General features: G+C 44.9%; 1 protein-coding gene and 1 non-coding gene across 2 annotated transcripts in view; both read left to right on the forward strand.

The window, feature by feature from the left end:
* The window catches only part of Tmem132b (transmembrane protein 132B), a 260,166-nt gene extending 234,788 nt beyond the window's left edge, over positions 1–25,378 (forward strand). Inside the window, exons 6-9 of the mRNA NM_001190352.1 lie at positions 11,432–11,637; positions 16,125–16,395; positions 18,636–18,827; positions 19,727–25,378. Coding sequence (NP_001177281.1) covers positions 11,432–11,637; positions 16,125–16,395; positions 18,636–18,827; positions 19,727–20,863 — 1,806 coding nt within the window. The 3' untranslated portion in view covers positions 20,864–25,378. The remainder of the gene's footprint in view (positions 1–11,431; positions 11,638–16,124; positions 16,396–18,635; positions 18,828–19,726) is intronic.
* Positions 14,478–14,533, forward strand: Gm51294 (predicted gene, 51294). The gene has a single exon (NR_162806.1). It is a non-coding gene; the product is annotated as a predicted gene, 51294 (primary transcript).
* Positions 25,379–25,957: the final 579 nt, after the last annotated feature.

A 25,957-nucleotide genomic window follows, 5' to 3' on the forward strand; every position in this document is an offset into this window, starting at 1 on the left:
GGCTGGCGTTTGTGTTGACTTTCTCCTTTCCTGTCTGGAGGGAAACTGTCGGCCCTTGAGGTTGACCCCTTATGTTCAGAGTTCACAGTATTTTTTTGGCAAAAGTCTCTTTCTGTTCTTTGTGCATGCAGGTGCATGTTCATGTGCGTGCAGGCACGCTGCATATGTGTGTAAGTGTGTATGGGGGTCAGAGGACAACCTCAGGTGGTATTCTTCCACAGGTACTAAATAGACCTTGTGTTTTGTTTGTCTGTTTTTGAGACAAAGTCTCTCACCGAACCGGGAACTCCCTGATTCCAGTTAGGCCCACGGAGCAGTGAGGCCTGGGATTTGCCTGTCTCCACTTCTCCAGTGCTGGGATTATATGTGTATGCTGATGCACGCGGCTTTTAAATAAACGGGCGCTGGGGATTTGGCTTGCATTCTCATGCTTTTATGCAAGCAAATTACCAACCTAATAGACATTTATCTGGCCGAGAAGTTTCTTTTCTTAAAAACAAACGGTAACAAAAGCCAGAAGTAGTTTTTAAATGTTTTAAAAATACAAACCTGGAAAAGAGTTCTCTCTCTCTCTGTCTGTCTGTCTCTCTGTCTCTCCCTCTCTCCTTTACTCTCTTTCCCTTTCTTCTTCCCTCCCTCCCTCCCCTCTCCTATTCTCTCTTCCCTTTCCTTTCCCCTCTCCTTCTCTCTCTTCTTTCCCCTTCTCCTCCCTCTCTCTCCTTCCTTCCCTCCCTCTTTCTCCTTCCCTCTCTCTCTCCTTTTCTACTTCCTTTACTCTTTCACTCCCTCCCTCTCCCTCTCCCTCTTTCTCCTCTCCTCTCCTCTCCTCTCCTCTCCTCTCCTCTCCTCTCCTTCCTTTTTTCCCTCTCCTTCCCTCCCTCCCTCTCTCCTCCCCTCTGTTCACAGCCTCACTCTCTAATGACTCACTGTGTTTCCCAGGCTGCCTTCACAAATGTGGCAATGCTCCTTCTCCAGTTTCCTAAGTGCAGGGTTTTGCAGGCATGTGCTACATGCCTGGCCCATTCCTTTATCCCTTCACCTGAACCCACAGGAATAGGGGTCCCCAAATGGCAAGGTGTCAAGGGGAGGACGGAGGATGATAAATAAAGAAAGCAAAAGCAATAGCTGGGACCAGACTTGAATACATTGTTGACTTAAGCCAAGCAAGTTTATTAAGAAGTACTCCATCATGTATACTATTTGTGGGGTCAGGGAGCAGGAGGAAGGGCTGACCAAGCTCAGCAGAGAGCTAAGTCAGACAACGTTGGAAAGAGAACATGGGATAGATACCTCAGACACAGCTGCCGAAGGACTGTTAATCACAGCCCAAGAGGAAGAGTTGGGACCCCAGAAAGCACAACCTTTACTGCTTCAAAACACTGAGTTCATCCTCAGGTGTGTGTGTGATTGTATGTGTTTGCCTATGTGGCTTTGTCATGTCTGGTCCTGGACAAAGACTCAGAAGTAAAGTTCCCTTTTTCCTCTCATCAGGGCCTCTGCAAAAGTCTTGGCTTGGTCTGACTTCCCACCATCCCTTTACTAAGATGCTTAACCTGCACAGATATTTTTCTTTTATGTGGCTAATTTATGCACCCTCCCCCAAGCACCTTAGCTTCCTGACCCCTGTGCTTGTGCTGTGGGCACCTGCTCAGCAAGCTTCTCCCAGCAGGCTCAGGACTGAGAAAAATTGGAGCAGGAAGCTGGGCAGCACCTCATGCTGGGCTCTCAGGAGGGAGACACTTCCTTCCTCTGGGCATCCTTTGATGAGTAAGAAGGGTTTGGATCTCATCCTGTGTTCTTAAGTGCTAAGGCTTTTCAAATCTCCTTATTATCTCAATTTCCTTGGGATGGAATGCACAAATGATATTATCTCATGGACAAGCACTTTCCTTGGGGTCACGGGTCTGGACCTCACAGAGTCCTCATAAGGGGCAGCAGAGTTTGGATCATGCTTTTGTGTAGTGCAGGGGTTGAACCTTGCTTAGTGGGATGTAGACAGCTACCTACAGGTAACTGATGGAAATAAGTTTAGTCGAGGCAGGAGCCCCAAGTCCTCTTGGGAAGGTGTCTTGAACATCTCAAGTCACTGTGAGAAGCAACTCCATCTTGTTTTTCATTTGGAACGGATATAGCCAGAGAGCCCCATGCCCTTGGGCACCATGTGTCATTACACTGGGTACCATTACAGCTCAGCTGGACCTCCTCAAGAACGCACGCTCCCTGACTTGCCCTGTCTCTAGAGGCATGCTCAGAGCATCACTGATTCTGGTCCCTAGGTTTTAGCTTCAGATATGTTATGAATTCCCCATGCCTCTATGGCGGTATCATGGTCAGCTTCATCTGTCAACCTGACACAAACTAGAATCACCTTTGAAGGTTGGCTTATGAGCACATCTGTTGGAGATGTCTTAATTGAGGTGGTACAACCCTCACCCTCTCCCTGCTCCAATGGGAGCTGAGTGGCAGCACTGTTTCATGCTTTGACCTCTGCACTGTATGAGAGTGAAGCAAGCAAGCAAACACACATGTATTTTCTTCTCTCTGCTCTTCTGTGATACAATGTGATATGACCCATCTCGGGCTCCAGCCACTGTGACCTACCCACAGTAATGGTCTGTAGCCTGAAATTGTGAGCTGGAATAAACCATTTCTCCTGCACGTTGCTTTTCGTCAGGATATTTCATCGCGGCAATGGATACGGGGCTTCATCCTCTCTGTGCACATTCTCTGCAGTGTGGGTACAAACCCGATTCTGATGCAGAGGATGCGGCCCTAGGCTTCCACTAAAGAGAACAGCATAAGAGGAAACCGTGATGACTGCAGCTGGGAGAGCTATAGAGGCGGACTCCCTGGATAACAGTGCGAAGATCCAAAGCCAAGAAGTAGAAGATCAAGAAATAAGCTCTGGGAGACCATCTCATCTTTTAATCGTGAGGGAGGGGTGAGGACTCTGCAGCCTTTGGTACCCTGAACATGATCCTGACAAACACTTCAGAACAATCCCAGACTTGGATAGATCAGTAAACCCATCACCAAAGGCCTTGGGGGACGGGCATGCCCATTGCCGACCACAGAAGCAGTTCCTCTAGGCACCTTTGTATGAGCTTGAACACATTTATCCCAAAGCACGTGAAAAATTGATACGAAGACTTTCCCCCGAGGAGGGTATTAGTGATTCATAACCAGACTAGCTCTCACTCTGATTGTGGAACTTCCAGGCTAGAATTTAGGATAACTGTGATTGACATGTTAAAGGCTAGACTGGAAATGACTGACAACATAAATGAGTGGATGGGTAATTTTAGCAGGGATTAAAGTCATAAGAAAGAGAATAAAATATGAATATTACAAATGTAATGCCCACAGCAATGCTCTTGATTTTAAAAAAGATTTATTTTCATTTTTATGTGTATATGTGTGTGTGTGTGTGTGTGTGTAAGCCAAAATAATGGGGCTAAAGAAGTATTTAAAAAGAAAATAACCCAAATCACAGAGACAAAGAGGAAATCCTGTAGGTGGTCTGGGCAGGGGACAGTGGCAGCTGACATGCTGTGGGGATTCTTAGCCTTGGTTTTCACGGCCTACCGTCTAAAATCAAGGCTTTCTTGTTGAACACTCACTCTGTGGTCAGTGGAGCAGAGTGTATAACCCGCTTCTCTACAAAGGCTGATGGGTTCACATGGGTGGATGCTGCTGGTCAGGGCCATTTCTAACCTTAGTGACTTTCATTACTGAGAGAAGTGTGTTAAATGTCAAAGTCAGTAACGTAACTGTTTGTACTGGCTACTCCAGCTAAATTAGCTCTAGTCTCTTGTACATGCAAGCCCATACATACATTTGGAAAAATTTAATCATGTTTGTGTGTCTGTGTGGTATTTATATATTTCATGTGGGTGTGCATACATACACACATATATATATATGTACATATATATATGTATGTATAAGTCATCATGTATGTGTGCATATGTGTGGTGTTTATATGTTTCATGTGGGTGTGTGCACATATGAATATCAATCTATGTGCATGCATGTGGAAACCAGAGGTCAGTATCAGGTGCCTTCTTCAGTAGTTCTACACTATATTTTCGGAGGCAGAGTCTCTCACTGAGCCTGAAGCTCATTAATCCAGCCTGACTGGCAATCCAGCTGACCTCAGTGCTGACCTCGAAAATGTATCATGCTCCTATGAGCGTCTGGGGATTTGAACTCAGTTCCTCATGCTTCTGTGGGAGGTACTTTACCCACCCAGCCATCTCCCAAGCCCCTTTCTCCATGTGGCATCTCTCCTTATCTCTAGCAATCGTTTCTGCCATAGCCTCCTGGTTGGGGCTTCCCACAGGCTCTCCATTTCAACTTCATTAGGTCTCCAAGACAGATCTTTCCTTCCACATCTTATCTCTAGTGTCCCCGAGCTTTTGTGCTTATAATGAGTTCCTTGTACAGACTCTGTGCTTGGACCCTGGTTGTAGAAAATGAATTGGAGACTGGTGTATTAATTTATGCAAGTAAATCATTCATATTTAGAATTAGACTGGAAGGTGCCGTCCTGCTGTTAATTTATTTTTCCATCTGCTCTGAGCTTCTCTCCCTCATTTCTCCTGCCCGTCTGGCCAATTGAACATTCTGTCTTAATTTATTAACTTACCATTTTTGTCTTTTCATAAATAAAATATTTATGCTGAGAGTGCAGTACAGTGGCAGGATGCACTCTCTGCATGTGCACAAATCTGGGTTCTGTCCTCAGTATCAAGATGTGTAAAAAAATAAAATTAAAACACTTGTATTCTGTGTTTCTACCACAGCTGCTATTTGCAATATGTGTCAAAGAATCCAAACTCACCTTTAGTTAAATACTTCTTTAACTTTTTTTAGTTGTATTGATACATAGCCCATGAAATCTTATATTTCCAACTGCTCCTTCCCATCTGCTCTAGTTTGCCTTCTATTTTATATTTACTTCCGATGTGAACATATACTGCTATTATTTTATGCTACAGTGCAATCATGACTGAAAATGTTAATTTTAGTCTTGTTTAAATGACTCCATTCCTTGTGCTCTTATTTCTGTGTGTGGATTTGAATTTCTGACTCATTATTTCTTCTCATTAAATGATTCTTCTTTAACATTCTTTTTCAAAGTCTACTTTTTAATTTTTAATTACCTGTGTGTGTGTGTCCATCCATGTGTGTATGCGCATATGAGTGCAATGTCCAAGAATGCCAGTAGGTGGCGACAGATTTCCTGGAGCTGGAATCACAGGTGGTTGTCACAGGATGTGGGAGCCTGGATCCAAACTCAGGTCTTCGGTAAATGCAGTTTGCATTCTTAATCACTGTGTCATCTCTGTGGCCCTCTTTAACATTTCTTCAATTAGTCTAACTAGCAATTCCGTTAGGTTTTGTCTGGAAAAAAACCCAACTTTTTAAAAGTTTTATCTTTAATAGACATTTTTTTTTTCTGAGCACAGAATTGAAATTTAACGGTTATTTATTTCAGAAGGGAACTTGTTCCATCCTGCCTGTTTTGCAGTGGGAGTGATTTGCAGTCTAACCACAACAGTACCTTCTGTTTTCATTCTCTGTTCTCTTCCTTGTTTTCATTTTTTTCTTTAAAGCCTTTCCACTACCGAGTTTTTTATTACATAACCATATGATTGCATTAATTATGTATCCCTCCCAGATCAGCTTTTAAATCTCATGTGCACAGAAGGCTGTGTCTGGTCTCACTCTGTGTTCAGCACCTAGGATAGCTCCCGGGTCTCAGCAACATCAAGTGTTTGTTAAACAAAGAGGCTTTTTATTCTTCTTTTACAGAAGAGATGCCTCAGGTAGAGAAAGGTTATATGATAACAGAACACACTGGGATTCTTGACTTGGTTTCTAAGAGACTTTGTGAGTTGAAGACAGAGTAGGAGAGCCTAGGTTTCTTAGGGTTGTTCATGCAAGGTCTTAGCCCTGGAGACTGAAAGGTAACGTTCATCAGGGTGAGAACAGCTCAGACTTGGGTTGCTGTGCCTCAGTCTGCGGTGCGGATCCCTCTCCCTGGATGTGAGGGTTGCCTGAAAGGATGCAAGGAAATCCATTATACATCGATTCCTCTTCTGACATTCAAGAGTAAATGTTGAGCACAAATAATCTTTCTACGGTTATAGCTATAAGATTTAACTTTTATTGTATTTATTATATTTTATTGTATTTGCTGTATCTTGTTGTACTTTTACTTTTGAGCAGTCTTACAATATAGCTCATGTTGGCTTGGAACTTGTTATGTAGACCAGGCTGGTTAGAACAGAACCTTTAAAAAAAACTCTTGGGAACAAGTAAAAAGCTAGCATACCTTGGGGGACGTGAGCAGCCCTGGTTATTGTTCTGCCTTGCTGGACCTTGTCCTGGGAACCCGTGCTAATACAGTAACTTATAGAAAAATGCTGATCAACTGCTATTGATCCTCCTCTGTGTCTCTGCCTGGAAGGAGCCACACGAAAGCCCAGGGCCACCTACAGCCAGGCAGCAGCAAGGACTGAGCTTGACATAATGAAAGAAGAAAGCAGGGACAAGAGCACGTATCCTGATTCCATGTGTGTATCCTAGGAAGCAAAAGCTAGCCTAGAATGGTAAAGTCATTGTCATGGTTTGAATATGCTTGGCCCAAGTCTGACAACCTGAGTTTAATGCCCAGGACCCATGTGGTGGAAGAAGAGAGCTGACCCTCACAAGTTGTCCTTTGGCCTCAATGTGTGTGTGTCACTCACACATTAAAAATAACTTGAAAATTAAGAAGAAATAAAGAAATAGACACCGTCCGCATCCCTGCTGTGTCTTAGTGCCTTTTGCAACATGCAGTAAGATCTGCAAAGTGTTTTGTTCCTATGACAACTGATCCTCTGACTGCTTAAATCTGGGAATCTCTGGATTTTTCTGTGAATATTCGTGAGACGTACTCTCTCTGATTCTGTAGTGTAGGCAGTCTTTGGATTGGGAAAGGTCATAGCAGACCACCCCAAACTGTCCACTGCCTGATGAGGCCACACGCAGGATGGTAGACCCAGGATACATTGTTTCTGCTGTTCAGAATGGAGAATGAAATGAACATCGGCCTAAAATCCCCCAGGAGTCATCCCCACGTCTCAAAGCCCCCCTTTGTGTCCTTTATCCTAGGATAATGGAGTTGCAGAAGTATAATAACTTGACAGTAAAAATGTTAACCTCTAAAGGCAGCTTTTGCAATATGACATTTTATAAGCTGTTTTACACACACTGGAAGATGAACATGACACAGCTTAGTCTCTTTCAGAGCTCCATGCTTCTGGCCTCTGCTCTTCATACACGGGGATGGATAGCATTTGGTTTTCGATGCTCCTCTTGGGGCTCAGAGAGCCCTTCAAGCATCATTTGGATGAATGATGGGTGCTGGAGAGATAGCTGAGCAGTTAAGAGCCCTTGGTGCCCTTGCAGAGGACTTGAATTCAGTTTGCAGCACCCACACAGCAGCTTACAACCATCTGTAAACCAAGTATCAGGGGACTATGTCCTCTTCTGGCTTCTGCAGGTACTGCACACATGTGGTACACCCCCATACATGCAAAGGAAACACTCATACCATAATATTTTTTTAGATGAATGATGAGAGTGGGAAGTTGGTTTTAACATGGTTATGTCTTCTCTGCCTAACGAGCTCTTATTCCATGTTGTAATCTCGGTTTCTATTCAAAGGAACAGACTGCACACTGGGATTCCAAGGTCACATACATTTTTCTTTGGGTCCCCATGCTTTAAGCTCTGTATCTTTTCCTGGTTTCTTTCCATCCATCATATGTGGACTGAATTCCATTTACTTTTAGTATATGTGCATGCATGTGCATGTGTGTGTATGTATGTATATGTGTATGCTTGTATATGTCCATTTGTAGTATGTGTATGTGTGTATTTTTGTGTATGTTGTGTGTATATATTTATATGTGTGCATGTATTATGTGTTTATGTATGTGTGTTTGTTGCATGTTGTATATATATGTGCATGCATGTATATATGTGTATGTTATATATGTGTGTATGTGTATGTATGCATATGTGTGTTTGTATGTATATGTGTATGTGTGTATGTTTGTATATGTTGTGTGTATATATATATTTATATGTATATATCTGTGTATTTAGTATGTGTGTTTATATATGTGTATGTATATGTGTTATATGTTATATATCTGTGCATATATGTATATATGTGTGTATGTTGTATATGTGTGTATAAGTATGTGATTGTTGTGTGCAATATACGTGCATGTACATCATTCTGTAGGTGCTGTCTAACTTGTATTTTGAGTCTCTTACTGACCTGGAACCCCTCACCCCCCACCCCCAGTTTTGAGACAGAATCTTACACTGGCCTGGCTCCTTCAAGTAGGCTTTTCTGGCTAGTCAGGAAGGCTCAGGAATCTACCTTTCTCTCCCTCCACAGCTCTGAGATGAGTACCTGCAACCACACCTAACGTTTTTCTTTTCTCTCCCTTTAAAAATTTTATTTACTTATATTTAATTTTGTGTGTATGTATATTTTGCCTGCATGTATGTATGTATGTGTACCCTGTGTGTGCAATGTCCACCAAGGCCAGAAGAAGGTATCAGATTCCCTAGACTTGGATTAAAGATGGCTGTGAGCCTCTGCATGGGTGCTGGGAACTGCACCTGGGTCCTCCGGAAGAGCAGCCAGAGTGATCAACCACTGACTCATCTCTTTAGCCCGTCCTCTTTTTCATGTTGTAAGACGTAAGTCCTGGGAATAGATCTTGGGTCTTTGCTCTTCTAAGACAAGCACTTTTCCTGACTGACCCATCTCCTCAGCCAAGTGATTTAAGTTCTTAAGACAAAAATCCCCAGAGCCAGTGTGTCCCTGACAGTTGGCTACAATCAGAGTGAGCTGAGTAGGGATTTGGTGTGGGTGGGTGGCAGCTGACAAGGAAGGTCAAGGAGTCCTCACAAATGTAGGGAATTTGAGGTCTGAATTCCAGGAAGGGTTATCAAGAATGTTCAAGAAATGGCTGCCCATTCTTTGAGGCAGGAAGAAGGTGACTTTGGCTTGACTTCAGCTAGGACACCATGATCTCTGGGGTAGAGTGAGCAGAGTCCAGGGGAGGTCATGACCACATGAAACTCAACGTGTCCCAGCACAGTGCTCATTCAGAAGGGGAGAGCTTTTCTCTGGCAGGCTTTGATCCTTTCCTGAGAATCATACGGATGGAAGTCAGATTCTTCACCGAGGGCACCATGGAGTAGAAGAGCACAGTCTTTAGTCCTGTGTCCTGCCCTGTGTAGGAGCCTCCTTCTGATGGCTCGCTTCACGATTCTGGCCTCAGTAACACAAGCTTAAGTCCCTTCCACATTCCCTAAAAGACAGATTTTCTTGCTTGTTGTAGTGCTCAGTTGTTAAAAAGCAAAGAGAAGGCTGGAGAAGAGTATGCTTCTTCCTTTCCTTCTTTCTTTCTTTCTTTCTTTCTTTCTTTCTTTCTTCCTTCCTTCCTTCCTTCCTTCCTTCCTTCCTTCCTTCCTTCCTCCCCCCTCTCTCTCTTTCTTTCTTTTTTACTAAAGTTGAGAAGTTAAAAGAAATGATCCCTTTTCAACGCCTCGCTGGGATTACAATGTCGAGAGACACCAGCTCCCACCATCATTGCTGTCTTTTAAGAATATTGTTCTTTTAGTTGTATAGATTTGTGGGTAAGTGTATGATGCTTCCACTCTTGTAGGCAGTGTGTTACAGTTAAAGGAGGGCTTCTGGCATTTCCACCACCTTAAATGTTTAAAAAGTTAATTCACACATAATGATTGTGTGTGTGTGTGTATGTGTTGGTGTGTGTGTGTGTTGGTGTGTGTGTTGGTGTGTGTGTTTGTTGGTAGAAGTGTGTATGTTACCTCAACACAAATCAGATAACTCCATTTGTATCATCTTATCATTGCTCTGTGGTTAGAGCCTGAAAGTTCCCCCCTTTTGTAAACTCATAAAATATATAATAGATTATTAGAACTACAGTACTTTAACTGTTCTGCATATAGAGATGTTTGGTGATCACATTCTTGTGTGTTCAGGCACACAGAGTCTAAGCTCTTATCATCTCCATCCCCGAGTCACTGAAGCCAGGCCTGAAGCCCCTTTACTGCTCGATCAGACCTTAGCCATCTAGAGTCCCCTTCTGTTCATGTCCTCCTTCCCTGAACAGCTCTTTAGGAAGGGATTCATGACAGACGAATTTTTAAGTTCCTGTTTATTCTACATACCATTCCCTCAACAGATTAGTAACTTGAAAATAGGAATTGGGAGATGGTAGAGTCAGTAAATGTTTACCCCATAAGCACGGGACCTGAGATCAGTCCTCAGCGTCCATCAGAAAGCCAGGTATGTGGTATACACTTGTGATCCAAAATCTGGGGAGGCAGAGACAGTAAGCTCCCAGGGGGCTCACGGGCTAGACAGCCTTGCCAAAGGTGAATGGCACCTGAAGAATGACACTTCAAGTTGACCTCTAGGCTCTACATATATGTACACACACACACACACACACACAAAGAAGTAGTGTGCACTTCCAGTCAACCCATGCCACGTCACAGCTTCAGTCTTCCCATCTCTAAAATGAAATCACAGGTTCCCCATGTTTTGTGCTTCCTACTGGTTCCCAGCCTTCATCCCTCATTCCTTCCCTTGAACTTTACACGAAGACACCTTCCCAATGGAGAACAAGACCACAGTGTTTTATATGCTTACCCAGGAGAGATGGACAGTGAAGCAGGAAGCTGATGTGTTTGGTGGGACCCCATGGCAGGGCGTGAGCTAAAGCACCCCTAAGTACTGAGCCAGAGAGTACTGTGAGGCGATGCCTCTTTCTTTCCAGTTTTTGAAACTGCATCTCACCGTTTGCAGAATTAATCCCATCCGTGTTTCCAGTGCGTCCCATGAGCATGTAGCCTACCAGGATTTTAATCTAGTGCAGAGCCCTCTTGAATTTCTTTCAGATGCTCTGCTTTATGGCCAGAACAAAGCCTTTTCTTAGTAACATTAAAACCTTTTATGCGTCTTCAAATGTGGCACCAGAGTGGAATAAGATTCACCTGGGGCTTGATTAGTGGTGGTTTGAGCACATAAGAGAAGGTAAGATAAAGAAAACAGCAGCCCTCCCAAAAGGCAGCTGAGGTTACGCAACTCCATTAAATTATGTTTATGGTTTAACTTGTCAGTATTGTGTAACACAAAACGGCTTTCCTGGAGTCTATCTATCAGCTATTTGTCATTAATTAGTGCCTACAAATTACTCTTTGTACCTGTCCTGTTCTTCTGGTGCCTTATAAATCAGAGCTGTCATGGTTCATGAACTTCTACAGATGTCGAGCTCCGCGTGTCTCTTGCTGATGTGGCTTGTGTTCTTGCCTCCCCCTCCCCAAGGTCTCCAACACCTGTGATTCTATCTTTGTGAACGGGAAGGAGATGAAGAGCAAAGTGGGCACGATTGTCAACTTCACCCACCAGCACTTCACTTCCCAGGTGGAGATCACTGTCTGGGTGCCCCGCCTGCCGTTGCAGATTGAGATCTCTGATACGGAGTTGAGCCAGATCAAGGGCTGGAGGATCCCAGTGGCATCCAACAGGAGGTGAGGAACTGGAGCCCCGTCTGTGGGTTAGAGGCTTCTGGGGCTCAGGTAGATGTCTGTGGGAGGCAAGTTGGTTCCCAGGAAATGATGTGTGCCATGGTCTGGATTTGGCTTCCAGCAGTGCATGGCAGTGCTCTGGACTTGGGTTCCTGTGGACCTGACTTGGATGATTACTAACAGCGGTACATGAGAAAATTACATCAAAGACAATATTAACGATAACAGTGGTGATACAGGTAGCCTCGTAGAACAGACTCTAGGATGCAGAAATGGGAGGTGAGATCTGAGAAGCACCTACACAGAGCTTGGCCTTCAGAACATAACTGCTTCCTGCCACCCATCCACCACTACCCACTACTTCCTCAGTCATTCTCTCCTTTCCTACTGTCAGCCGTGGAGTGAGGTGTCCTGTGGTGAACACCGCATGGTTGAAAACGAGACTGCCTGAGTTTCAACCTTGGTTTCTGCCATGTACAGCCATGTGACCTCATGACATCACCTACGTATTCTTCAGTTCCTTCAACTATAAATTAGAAACAATAGTACTACAAGAGATCCCAAGAATCCAATGAAGTAATGTGTTCTGCAGGGGGAGTTCCCAAAGTCAAACTCTTCTCCAGGATCCCCATCTTCTGCTTATTCAGGTGTAGCAGAAATGTCCCCCACAGGCTCAAATGTTTCATCACCAGGTCCCCAGTAGGTGGTGCTGTTCAGGGGGATGTTATAGAACCTTTAGGAGGAAGAGCTTTGATAGAGGAAGTATATCATTGGAGGTGGGTGGGCTTTGAGAGTGCACCTCACTTCCTGTTCTTACTCTCTGCTTCCTGAGTATGTGTATATTCTGAGAAGACATCATCATCATCATCACCATCATTATTGTTATTATTATTATTGCATGTGCTGTTGGGCCTTCCTCACTATGATAAACGATATCCCGCTGGAACTGTGAGCTAAGATTAACCCTCTCCTCTCTAAGTTGCTCCCTTATGGGATAATATTTTATCACAGCAACAGAAATGAAACTAGAAGTCCAATCAAGCACTAACCTGGCACGGTGCCAAGGAGATTTCATAGATGCAGTTACAGACAAAACAATCTATCTTAGGATGTAGAGATGATCGAGGAGAGCCAGATGCATCAGATGAAACCCTTGAAAGCAGAGCATCCCCTCCAGCTAGTGGCAGAAGGGTGAGGACCACTTGATGGGGTGATTGCTGGCTTTGAAGATGGATTGAACCATGTGCCATGGAAAGTGGGTGGAGCCTTTAGGATCCGTGAGCCTCCTCATGATGAACACAGGCCAGTGGCACCCAGTCTAACTATTGATACCATCCTTACTGTCCCGAGGTGGATTCTGTCCTAACAGCTTCAGGTGAGAGTCTGGCTGACATCTTGACTTCAGCTCCAGAGTCTTGACGCAGAACTTCCCATTGGAAGCTTCATTCTACCATGACTCATAGAACCGCAAGCAAGCAAATGATTTTTTTTTTAAACTGTGAGGTCTGTGGACATTTGTTACACCACAAAGGAAAAAAGTAACCCAGATATTGTTACCCACTGTTGGAGTGCAGCTGTAACACTCCATGGTGGGAGTCTTTGCAAGTAGACAGTAGGTGGAGGGTGGCAGTCTCTGAAGGAACATAGTGGCCTTTGGCAGACTCATGGGTGGTGATGGTGTTGACAATGAGCCTGAGGCATGAGATATTGCTGGGAAGCTCCCATCGCCTAGGTGGAAATAGCAGTCATCATGGACAAGAGTGTACTTGGACAATATTCAGAGTGTGTGGGGAACATGGATTCTCATTTGACTGCTACAGAATGCCAGTGTGCTGTGCCCTGCAGTTACATGGAAAGCAAATGAAACTGGCTGTGAAGCTGTGATTCCCAGGCAAAGTGTTGAGTGTGTGTGCCTAGCTTTTTACAGTTAAATGCTAGAGGAGAGAAAAAGGGAGGCAAATGGCTGTTAAACTGGAGAGAACAGGTACCCAGTGGTGTTGAATCAATCAGCTTGCCCAGATGCTGAGCGATGGGAAAACTCAGACACACTCTGAAACACAGGCTCAGGATACCACAAAGGTCCAGGACTAGACTCCAAGTTTCTCTGAAACATGAAATGTTAGCATGGTGAACTGATGCTGTCCGAGGGGCTGACATCTTCCACCCATTCCCTTGAATAAGGAGGTAGACATTGCCCTTAGAGACAAAGCATCATGGACAGAACGGGATCCATGATGTCAGGGGAGCACCGCTGAGCCTTTAACACTACTGATGACCTCTAACCCTCAAGCTCCACTGAAACCAGAGCTTGAGTGCCACACGAGAACAGAGCTAACAGAAGTGAATTCCTAGCCATCTCTGTGTTTTTTAAAACCATGATATCTAAGACATGTGGATTGTAATGTTGAAATCACCTGTTATCTTGAAGGAGATATTTGCTATGGAGTGTTAAGTAGTCTCAGCACCATTGAGAACGTAGGTAATATCAGCAAGGAGAAGGAACTGGAGAAAACCCCCAGCGGATAGTCTCAGCAGCACGGGAAGGATGGCAGAATCAGGCCAATGAAGTCCGGGATGGATGATAAGACTCAGCCTGACTAACAGAAAATCAGCTGGGCAGATCACCAGGGATTTGTGGGACAGTGACAAGATGAAGTTCCTGGAACTAGAATCTGTGGTGCGGAGTGGACATTGTAAGTGGGGGTGGGGTGAAAGGGCATGATGACCGCGAACCAAACTTGGTAAAATACGCAAGTATTCAGAGGCAAGCATCAGAATCTGCGTGACAATATCTTACAGTGACATTTCTGAGACTTAAAGGCAAAGGGGGGGGGGGAGATCTTAAACAAACCAGAGGCTCACACTGATGATTGTCATAGTGTGAATCTCCGGCGCGTTTAAGATAGCCACTCCGTTATACCCATTTGGCTAAGGGGAAATTTTCGCATCACTCACACAGATGACCAACCAGCATCCTCTGTTGTAAAATACATTTAGTGTAAAGAGGGTGGACATGTGACTGAATGCTGCTGATGTTGTTTGGGGGCTGTGTGTGGGTTTCTTCTCTGAGAGAGGTGTGTGGAAATCGCCGGGGACACTCAAGATGTACCAAACAGATACCGTTTCTGTGACGTATTCTGAAGGACTAAAAAGACAAAGAGAAGAGGCTCTTATCACTTATTAGCTACTTTTCTTGTTGCTGCAACCTCATATGCGGTGAAAGCAGCCTTGGTGAGGAGGGGTTGATTTTCATTCATGATGGGGAAGACGTGGCCCTGGGCACAGGAAGCTGCTTATTCACATCTAAGGAAATCAGGAAGCAGTGAGGATGGACAGCAAGGTTGTTCTGGAAACCCTAAATCTTGGAACCTCACTCTTCCAGCTAAATTCTGGGGTCCAAAGGTTTCACAACCCACCAAAGCTGCTGAGGACTCTGACACACAAACCTGTGTGGGGCATTTTACGTTCAGTCAGTCATAGCGAGCATGCCACTCTGATTTTCAACGCTATATCCTTTTGTCCCAAAAGCATTTTTTTTTTCCTCATCAAAGAAGATAACTTGCCTTCTCTTTGGGAACCCAACATTTCCTTATGGCTGCATTGGAGAGTTTTTATATGTCTTCCTACTTTGTTCTCAGACCTGAAGGGAGATAGCCAATTCAGAAACCAAAGGCACTTGGGGCTCAGATCTGTAGTTTGCACTGGGCTGCTGGGCCAGTTGGTGAATTCTGGGAAGCTTGGTTTGCCCACGGTCATCATGAGAAAGGATGGAATGGACAGAGAAGGGAAGAGAACGCTCAGTGGGGCAGTTATCATGGCCTTGGCCTTGCCTCTGCAGATGACTGGTTACGTGGCCTTGATTGAGGGGCCTCTACTCTCCTATCTTGCCTTCCTCATCAGTAAGACTGGAACAAGAGTTAAACCTCAGCTTCCAGGTTCTTCAAAGGTTCAATGAGTTAAGTGTGTGTGGCCACTGTGATGTCTGTCTGTCTGTCACAGGGGCCAGAGCTCAAGGCAGTCTAACTCAATGCACAGGGATGTCAACCGGCACTCTGGGAGAATGGGCTGTGGGCTGTCTAACTCTTCTTGTAGGAGTTGTTGTGGATGCTGCTTTGCCCTCTTTGACATGGTCTCCGTCCACAGAGCAGTCAGCAGCCAGCAGCCAGCAAAACCCTCCCCTGGGAAGGTCACGGGGGAAGTTCTACTCAAAGGGAAGGTTCTAGACTGGAGGAGACAGAGAGGGTCTTTTTTGGGGAGGAGGGCTGTTGACAATTAGGGGTCAGTGGAAAATGGAAGGAGGAGAGGAGGAATAGAAAGAGACATGCATGAGTGGATGAATGAATTCATTTATTAGATGAACGAACGACTTAAAGGATGCCTAACAGGAAAAAAGCCGCTGCATTTCCTCTGACAGTCAGGCTGAGTCGAAGGCAGTCAAGGCTTTCCACCAATGAGGGACCTTAATCCGTTTTGCTTCCTTCGTGCTCCAGACCCACCCGGGAAAGTGATGACGAGGAGGATGAGGAGAAGAAGGGGCGAGGGTGTACCCTGCAGTACCAGCATGCCCTGGTGCGTGTCCTCACTCAGTTTGTATCTGAGTCACCTGACCTGGGTCAGCTGACCTACATGCTGGGCCCTGATTGGCAGTTTGACATCACCAACCTGGTAACCGAGTTTGTGAAGGTGGAGGAGCCAAAAATTGCCCAGTTACAGAATGGCAGGATCCTGGCAGGACGGGAGCCGGGCATCACCACTGTGCAGGTATTGCTGGGTGGGATGGGAATGGGGGGTGGCTATGCCATTTTCCTCAGTGATTTCTCCAGTTAACAGATGTCTTACAGCTCTGTTACATGTATGGTATGTGTCCATATTCGCAATCAGCGTGTATCATTTTACACACATTCAGCCAGTGTGCAGGAATCTATCCGCCCGGTTTTACAGCTCAAAACTCAGAGAACAGGAGCAACAAAGAAACAGTATTTTCCAGACACAGCAGGGCAGATGTACATATGACCTCAGTGGTTATGACACAGCACAGACCTGGGCAAGCTCAAGCCAGACAAAATTGCAGCATGGAGCGAGTGGGCTAGGGCCATAGCTCCTAGCTGAGGAGCTAATGGTACTGATAACTGCCAGGACTTGAGGCGTCTATTTTTTCTAAGCATATGGCTCCTAGTAGGTCAACTTAAGTAGCCATGATGTACCGAGTAATATATGGCCATCACAAATTAAATTTTGTTTGAAATACACAATAAAGAGGACACAAGATTGTGTTAGGTAGGAAGGGTGTGGATAAGATCAAGATATCCGTCATATGGAATTATCAAAAGCCTACTTAGACAGTTTTAAAAATTCTTGGGAAGCTAAATTAAATATACACTACCAGAAATCAGTTTCTTCTAAATGAGAGCTTTAAATTTTTTTTTTAAGATTGTATGTATGTGGCTGCATGTGCTACAGGGTGTGGGTATTTGGAGGTCAGGGGACACCTTTGTGGAGTTGACTCTTCTGTTCTGCGTTTTCTGTGGGTTCTGAGGTTCAAACTCAGGTCACAAGGCTTGCATAGCAAGTGCCTTGACTCACCGAGCCGTCTTGCTGTCCCACAGTACTTTATGTTTTACACAGTAGAGTAGATAGCTGTAAACATCCTAAAAGCTAAACCCACCTCCAGCCTTGTGGAGTAGCCACTAACCCATGCTACACCCAGAATAGGAGACAAAATGAAATGTAAAACTGTGCATTTTCACAAGAGATAAAGACACATGGTTGAATGGTCTCTGTGACTTCCTAACAACAACCTTTTATGGCGAACTGTGGTAGGATAAGTATGCAGAATTTTTATACCAATTCAGAATACTATCTGTCATCATGAAGCTATGTATTTTTTGGTGCTTCCAAAGTTAGTTTTTTGGTGCCCTTGGTGAAAGTGTGTTATATTCTGCATTTGTCTTCTGTTTCTACCTCACAGACACCACAGATTTATATCTTACATGGCACTCATTTCCGCAGTGGTGCCTCTGATGGCTGGGACACCAGGTGGGCTTGACCACGACACACCAAGGCTGGAGTCGGTGTATCTGTAGGGCTTTGACTGGGAAGTTTGGGGAAATAACTGACCTCAGATCTCACCCCCCCCTCCTTGGGAGAACATCACTGTGCATCTAGCACCAAAGCTCCTGTGTCCTGGCTGTCTGTCTGTCAGCCAGGAGCCCTGTGTATCCCTTCTCGTGGACTCCCTCCCTTGTCAGTAGGGACTCCGACTCTCCCTGACTTCCTTCTGCCACCAGCTGGGAACACAGCCATTCCTCCTCTACCCCAAAGAGCTCTGGTGGCCATACTGGGTTCCCTCTGTGATGCAGCCCCATCTGGCTTCCAGGCAGCTGTGTTGTGTGACATTAAAGTGTCATGGAATGAGCTTTCATTTTTTACCCCCACACGTGCCAGGAAGGAGTGAGAGCAGGATGCCTTTGGGGGGAATATTCTAGAGATAATTCTACCTACCAGGCATTATCTGTGAGATTTAGCCCTTAACCCCCAGCTGTATACCAGATGGTTTACTAGGAGTGATAGCTATTTAGGAAATGCCACTTCAACTGGTTTATCCAGTGATGACCCAGTTACCTGTACAGTGATTATGGGTGTCAGTGATGTGCACAAAGAACAGGGCTGAGCACCACTTCATCAAGAGACTGTGCCACTGACCCATGTTCAGAAACTGCTTAATGGTTGTTGAAAAATTCCCACTTCTTCCATATCATCACTAAGATAGAAAACTTCACCAAGGACTCCTAACCCAAACCCCACTTTTCCCTTAGAATATATTCTAGTTATTATCATTTAGTATAAGAAGACAATGTGAATGACCACAGACCCACCTAAACACTCACCACTGTGTTCCTCTGCCAGAACATGGGTCGGGTCTCCAATGGGATGGTCTGTCTTCTCAGGAGTTAAAGGTGGCCCTGTGGGACAAAGTCACAAGCGTTTCCCTTGCTTTTCAGGTCCTCTCGCCTCTCTCTGACTCCATCCTTGCAGAGAAGACGGTTATTGTCCTCGATGACCGGGTCACCATCACAGAGCTGGGTGTACAACTGGTGGCTGGCCTGTCCCTTTCCCTGCAGCCTCACAGGGCAGACAAAAGGGCCATCGTCTCCACGGTGGCTGCTCAGGACGTTCTCCAAGCCCCACAGCAGGTGAGACTCCCAGGGGCCTGTGTTCTATGCATGGCATCATCTCTATCCTCCATTACCGCTCCTTGCACAGGAAGCCAGCAGATTGCCATAGCCAGACCTGGCAGCTCTTGGACCTCCTTCTTGCTTCTTAACCAGTTTCTCGTTGTCTCTGAGAAAAGCACCCAGGGCTTAGCTACATCTTCCCGTGCCCTATGCTTTCCCATGGGTTGATCTGTGCTAGGTGAGGTACGAGATCCATACTAGACCATAGTTGAGGGATGCCCTGTTCTTGTTCCTGCCAAACAGTCAAAGCAGTTTTTTGAAGCTCAGAGACTTTATTTCAGCTACTTGGACAAGAATGGACAATTGGTACCGGATTGTCCTGTTGATAGCAGGGATTGTCAACTCTAAAGCTCCCCTGTATCTTAAAACACGCACAAAATTTTATAAAGAGACAGGAACGTGGTGCCATTCAAGTGAGCCAGCCCTACACCACCTCATTTACCAAGCACTTCCCCCAGGAGGTTCCTCCACAGGTTTTTGCTGTGTCTGCACCGACTTCGTGGAAAACGGGTGTTCCAAGTGGCATCATCTTGAACAGTAACTAGTAGTTATATCTGAAATTGATTCAGATAAATCACCCACATCTGAGTGTCTCCACAAAGGTCAAAGACACACTCTGTGGGAAGGCATGCAACAAATTGATTTACACTTTAATGTATCCACTGAAGTGCATTCCTGGCACCTCAGTGGGGCTTTAGTATGTTAATGATACAAAGTCAAGGCATAACAAGAGCTAAGACCATCACATCTGGAAAGTGACTTCTATCTGAAGACACCAGGGATGCCCAGAGGAGGTCATGCTTGTAAGTTTGAAGGAACCCAGTTGTAACAGTGTTCTCTGGTTTCATTTTCCCTAGGAAGCCATAGTCAGTTCTTGGATTTTGTTCAGTGATGGCGCTGTGACACCTTTAGATATTTACGATCTCAAGGATTTCTCAGTGACCGTTTCCTCATTGGACGAGATGGTGGTGTCCGTCCAGCCAAACCTTCAGACCAGATGGCCAATCGTGGTTGCCGAGGGTGAAGGACAAGGGCCCCTGATCAAGCTGGAAATGTCCATCAGCGAGTCTTGTCAGAAGAACAAGAGGAAGAGTACCCTTGCCGTGGGCAAAGGAAACGTCAAGGTGAGGTTTGAACCTGGGATGCACGAGCAGCAAGGAGGCAGCAATGACATCGGTGGCATAAACCGGGAGTACAAAGGCCATCTCAGCAATTCCATAGAGCGCGAGGGAAGCCAGGAGCGAGCAGCCCAGGAGTGGTTCCAACACGGCACACCGGTTGGCCACGAGGACAGGACCAACAAGAGCACAACCCCACAGTCTCCAATGGGAGGAAAACTCCTCAAAGCGGGAGCAGATGCCTTCACCAGCTTCCCCACCCAAGGGAAGTTACCAGAATCCAGTAACCCCGGTGACCTCACGATGACCTCCAGGGGGTTAACGGATTTGGAGATCGGAATGTACGCCCTGCTCTGTGTCTTCTGCTTGGCCATCTTGGTCTTCCTGATCAACTGCGTGGCCTTTGCTTGGAAGTATAGGCACAAAAGGTTCGCGGTGAGCGAGCAAGGCAACATCCCGCATTCTCACGACTGGGTGTGGCTCGGGAATGAGGTAGAGCTCCTGGAGAACCCTGTGGACATCACTCTCCCCTCGGAGGAGTGCACAACCATGATTGACAGGGGTCTGCAGTTCGAGGAGAGGAACTTCCTGCTGAATGGCAGCTCCCAGAAGACTTTCCATAGTCAACTGCTTAGACCCCCTGACTATGTGTATGAGAAAGAGCTGAAAAATGAACCTATGGGTTCCTCCGGCCCAAAGAGGAAGAGAGTCAAGTTTACTTCCTACACCACCATCCTCCCCGAGGATGGGGGCCCATACACCAACTCTATCCTGTTTGACAGTGATGACAGCATCAAGTGGGTCTGCCAGGATATGGGGCTGGGGGACTCGCAGGACTTCAGAGACTACATGGAAAGACTACAGGACCAGATGTAAAGTCCTTTCTTAAGTTTGTATTCACCTTTATGCCTTCTGTTTTCTGAGCGATGGAACAGTGGGTCTGATCAGCAATAGGGGGTGACTCAACAAAGTGTCAGAGTGGGGGGGTGTCTGGAGGGATCCCTCTCTAAGTGGGTATCAGCAGCCTGGAGGGCTCAGGCTCAAGCTAGGTGATGTCTGTCACACTGGCTCCTGGGGATGGGAGACATTCAGAGACAGCAGCCTGGCGGTAGACACGACCCCACAGACACTGTTAGTCACCTCATGACCAATGGCCGTGTGTAATCAGGAGTGTTCTGGATGGTGATTTTTTTTTCTCTATTTCTAGCCCTTTTAAAGCACAGTGGACACTCATTGCGCGTGGCCTGAGTTCAAATCTATGTGGTGGAAGATGAGTGAGTGTAGCCTCCTTAGCTGTCAGGAGTAAGGCTCATTATTTTTATATACATCTGGACTTGCACCTGTTCTTTTGACCTTACATTTTTTTTTTGAGGGGGAGGGGTTGTTTCGGAAGCACTTAAAGAAGAGCTTGTTTGATGTTCCTTGTTTATTCCCTGGAGCTCATTGTGTCTTGCCATACGGAGTCTCCATACAGGATATCATATATATATATATTTTTAACTTTGTTGCTGAGGACAGTGTTGTCTCTCCTTCATGACATTGGTATTTCTCATCTATCTTGGGAACAGGGGTCTGACTGGAGACCTAGGAGAGGGTTTTTTAAAAATTTTCCACATGAAATTTAACATATTTAGAGAAAAGTTCTGTCACAAACATGTTTTGTGTCGTCTACTTGTTAGTTGTTTGTGAATCTCCTGGGGGTACAGTTCTGAGGGAAGAAAGGCTCCAATACCACAATATGGATATAAGTCCTCTGTGCTCAATGCAATGTATTAATTCAAACAAACAAACAAACAAACAAACAAACAAAAACAGGACTGAGGGGCTGGAGAGATGGCTTGGTGGTTGAGAGTACTTGTTGCTCTTGTAGAGGACCCGGAGTTCAGATCATAGCACCCACATGGTGACTCACAACCTTCTGTTAACTCCAGCTCCATGGGATCTGATGCTCTCTTCTGGCCTCTGTGGGTACTACACTCAAGCGTGAATACACAGACACACATTCACATAACTTAAAAAAAGCAAACAAACAAATCTTTCAAAAATCAGGATTCATTTATACAACAAAGATATGAAGAGATAGCTTTGTATGAAACTCTCCACTTTGCAGATGAATTTTAAAAAAAATAATGTTTCAAATTAGCAACATAGAGAAGTCATCCATACAATGACTGAAAAAAAAAAAATCTCTGTTGTCATTCAGATAGAGAAGAAAGCATCTCAAACATCTTTTCATAGAGAAAACAATGGTTTCCCCAACTTCATAATTATCAATGACTGTCCCAGAGCCCAAGGATCACCTTTTACAAACAAAGCACGGAATTAAAAAGATTTTTGCATAATTTCCAATAAAAGTGCTGTTTATAAGCATCATGAATAGCCTTGAGAAAGACAGGGATTTTTGGCTTAGCCAAATGTGACATTTTTGTTTATCATAATGGTGTAACTAGAAAAGCAGATACTAGACTAGTATGCCTCATGGTGAACTAACTGAGCCATTGTCAGCTCTCAAAAAATGGGATTTTTAAAGGCCCAAAGCCTGAAGCACATGCAGGAGGTCACTGATGTCAAAGGGCTGACCTCTGAACCTCTCAAGGAGACTTTTTCTTATTCCTCTGCTCTCATTTTATACATGTCCAGGCTGGAAACGTGGCAGCCGTGCCTCCGGTAGCCATGATGGGACAGCTAAGATGTTCTCCCTGCCTCTCCCACCCCCAGCACTGCAATGTGCTTACAAACAGGGCTGGGCATGCAGGTCCTATGCTATATCCCCCAGAAGTATGTTCGCTTGCTTTTGTGTTTAGAATGGCTCCTGGGAATGGAAGGTACTGACTAAAGAAGGAAGCTGGAACATACAGGCATTGCATGAACTTGGCTGACATATGCTACTGCCAAGAGCTCTCTGGTTAGCTGGCTGTTTCTGGAAAGGCTGGAGCAGAGCTGGTAGTCCCAAAACACCTGTGCAGAGCAGCAGATTTACCAATACGTTTCAGATCCTTTTTATGAGCCATTTAAAGTCCTATCTTCCATCACAGAAATAATGGGAACTCATTTCTGAAAGTGAGGTCCCTCCCTGGAAGCAAGGACACACAAAGCAGACTGCCTCCTCTTGGTTTAGGTGGGGCCTTGGGTTAGCCTGTAATTTAGCAGGAAATTACCAAGGGTGATACAAGTAAGCATTGCTTGTGATTGACAGGCTTTCAATGCGGGTGGGGCTCAGAGGGCAGAGGAGCTGACTATGGTCCTGAAGATGTCTCCACTGCCCTCTTAGACATACTCAGTGAATTAGCTTCTGTGCACATTCACGGTGTTGTTGTGTTAGGACACCATCAGTTTAAATCAAAGTTGAGTGGCAGGTTCTGATGGAAAGCTCCCTTTTAACATATATGCAGACACATATATACAGACATATATGCAGACACATATATACAGACACAGATATGCACGTGTACCCACATCTGTGCGTGTGGATACCAAGGTGTCACAGACTCAGTCATTTGCTGGGAATCTAAAGAGCCTGTCAGTCATTCTCAGACTCACCTTGGGAAGGGCTCAGCATCGCAGTGTCATAGAAACATCTTAAGCCCTAACTGTCCCTTGTAGGCTATAAACTGTGGCTATCTCAGATTATGTGGCTTACTTGATTTTTTTCATCAAGCAAGCTATGATTTCTGTGTTAGCCTCTGAAATACATGGACTAGAATGAGGGAGATAGCATAAACTATCAAGCCTTAAAATCAAAATCTCCAGGGCCCTGCATTTGCCTGGATTTCAGTTTTCATGGCTGAGATATCTAAATTATAACTCTTGATAAATAATCTGATCCAGATGTGCGTTATCGAGTCCTTTCCTCTGCCATGAGAGTGATGCTTGTGAGAATAGATTCTTCCTGGGGGAGTTAGGAGAGGGCAAAGGTTGTGAGCTCTTTGGCCATACAGAGGGAGGTTGATGCATGAGATGGGCAAAGGTTGTGTGACCTGGGACATTCAGAGACAATGCAGTGACCATCTTCAGGATTTGTATGTGATGCTTTTGGGGTTAAGGTATAGGGACTTTGGAGGTAGGTGCCACATGAAAGGACTGGAGCTGGGGGATAGGTGTGCTGGACTTAAGAGACTCAAATACAGTGGGATATTTGGCCAGAAGAGCAACATGTAAACAATGTCAGAAAACTATCTACCTAGCACACTGGCCAGTTGCATGGTTTTCCCAGACCCTGGCAATTCTTAACCATCTAGATGGGAAGTTTCTACTTACAGACATGAATACGGCCAATACATGCATTGATTCTGTTTTACTCTCTTGGCCACACCTATGGACTGAAGTAATTTGCACCTCATTTAAGGTTTAGGAAGCCACCTTTGGGTATTCTCATCAACCTTTTTGTTTGTTTGTTTCATTCTTTTGGGGGCTGGAGAGGAGAGAGAAAGCTCAGCCAGTAGAATTTGCTGCATAAGCCCAAGGATTGGAATTTGACTCTCAGCATCCACATAAAAATCCAGGCGCAGTGGGTGGTGTATGCTTATAATCCCAGCACACGGGGAATCAGAGACAGGCAGACACCTGAGACTTCATTTCTAGTCAGCCTAATTGGCAAGTTCCAGGTCCAAGTCAGAGGTCCTGTCTCAACACACACAGAGAGAGAGAGAGGGGGGGGAGAATTAAAATGAAGGGGCTTTCCAATAGTGGGACCACACTGAAGCTGTGCCCATCAGTGAGGAGTCTCCCAGTCCCCAGCAGTGACCATAGACAGTGTTTTCTGAATCCTATCTTTAGCCCATTGGGTTTTCTACTCTGGTCACTTAAAGAGGGTCACATTTCTCAATTCAGGTCACTGTAAATGACACCATGGATGGTTTATAAACCGTTCCTTTCTCCTTCATCAAAACTGTATTTGTATAATGCAATGCATCTCACCTGTCACATAGAGGGTGGATGGTGGGACAGAGTTTTGCTGAATTACAGAACAGCAGCTATTTTTGTATGTAATATAGGCAATATAACGAAGCTGTGAACGGTGTATTGGAATAAATACATTTAAAAATAAAAGCATGTGAAAATGTAGCTCTTAAGTGTACAGACATCCAGCTCAACAATATTTAAACGGATGATGGGAAAAGTTTTGGGGCCTGACGTTGAACAATACACCATGTTAGGAATTCTGACCTGGAAGGACATTGTGGCTCTCATGCTGGGATTGTCGATGGAATCTTCCAGAACATTTTGATCTTACTCCTCATTACTTTCTGATTTTTTTTCCTCCCTCCTCCCACCCCACAATGGAAATATTTCAGAAATAAAATGACTTCATTTTTCAGCATAAAGGTATATTCTAACCACAGGGTAACTCGTCATTTTTAACATGGAAATAAACATTTGAACATTCTTCAATCGTTGTCTTATTTGGTTATGCATTCTCTCGAGTTTTAGCACTTTGGTATCATGGGTTATATTGATAGATGTGTTTTGTCTTTTTTTTTTTCCCTTTTCAGTTAGAGATTTAGCAGTACTAACACAGCACTACATAGGTATGAAAATGAAATGTTCCCTAGGAGTTACTGAAAGGCTTTCCTTAAAAGATACTTTATTTATTCATTTACTTTTAAAATTATGTGTCTGTGTGTGGGTTTGTGCACATGAGTGCAGTACCTGTGGAGTCCAGAAGGGGGCATCATATCTCCTGGAGCTGGCATTACAGGCAGTTGTGAGCCACCTAAACTAGTGTTGGAAACTGAGTCTGTGTCCTCAGCAAGAGCCGAAAGTGCTCTGAACTGCTGGGTCATCTCTACTGCCCCTAAAGCCTTATCTAAACAACAACAAACACAAACCTAAAACCCTTCTAGAGCTTGAGAAATGTGTTGGTCTTCCTGTGTTGATGGGCATCATTCCTTTAGTCTACAGCTCTTCCAAATGATCTATTTATTGGCCAAAGGCCCAGAGAGTCTTGAAACTGCCTCATTTCCTCCAGGA

Source organism: Mus musculus, chromosome 5 (genome assembly GCF_000001635.26).
Source record: "Mus musculus strain C57BL/6J chromosome 5, GRCm38.p6 C57BL/6J".
NCBI lineage: Eukaryota > Metazoa > Chordata > Mammalia > Rodentia > Muridae > Mus > Mus musculus.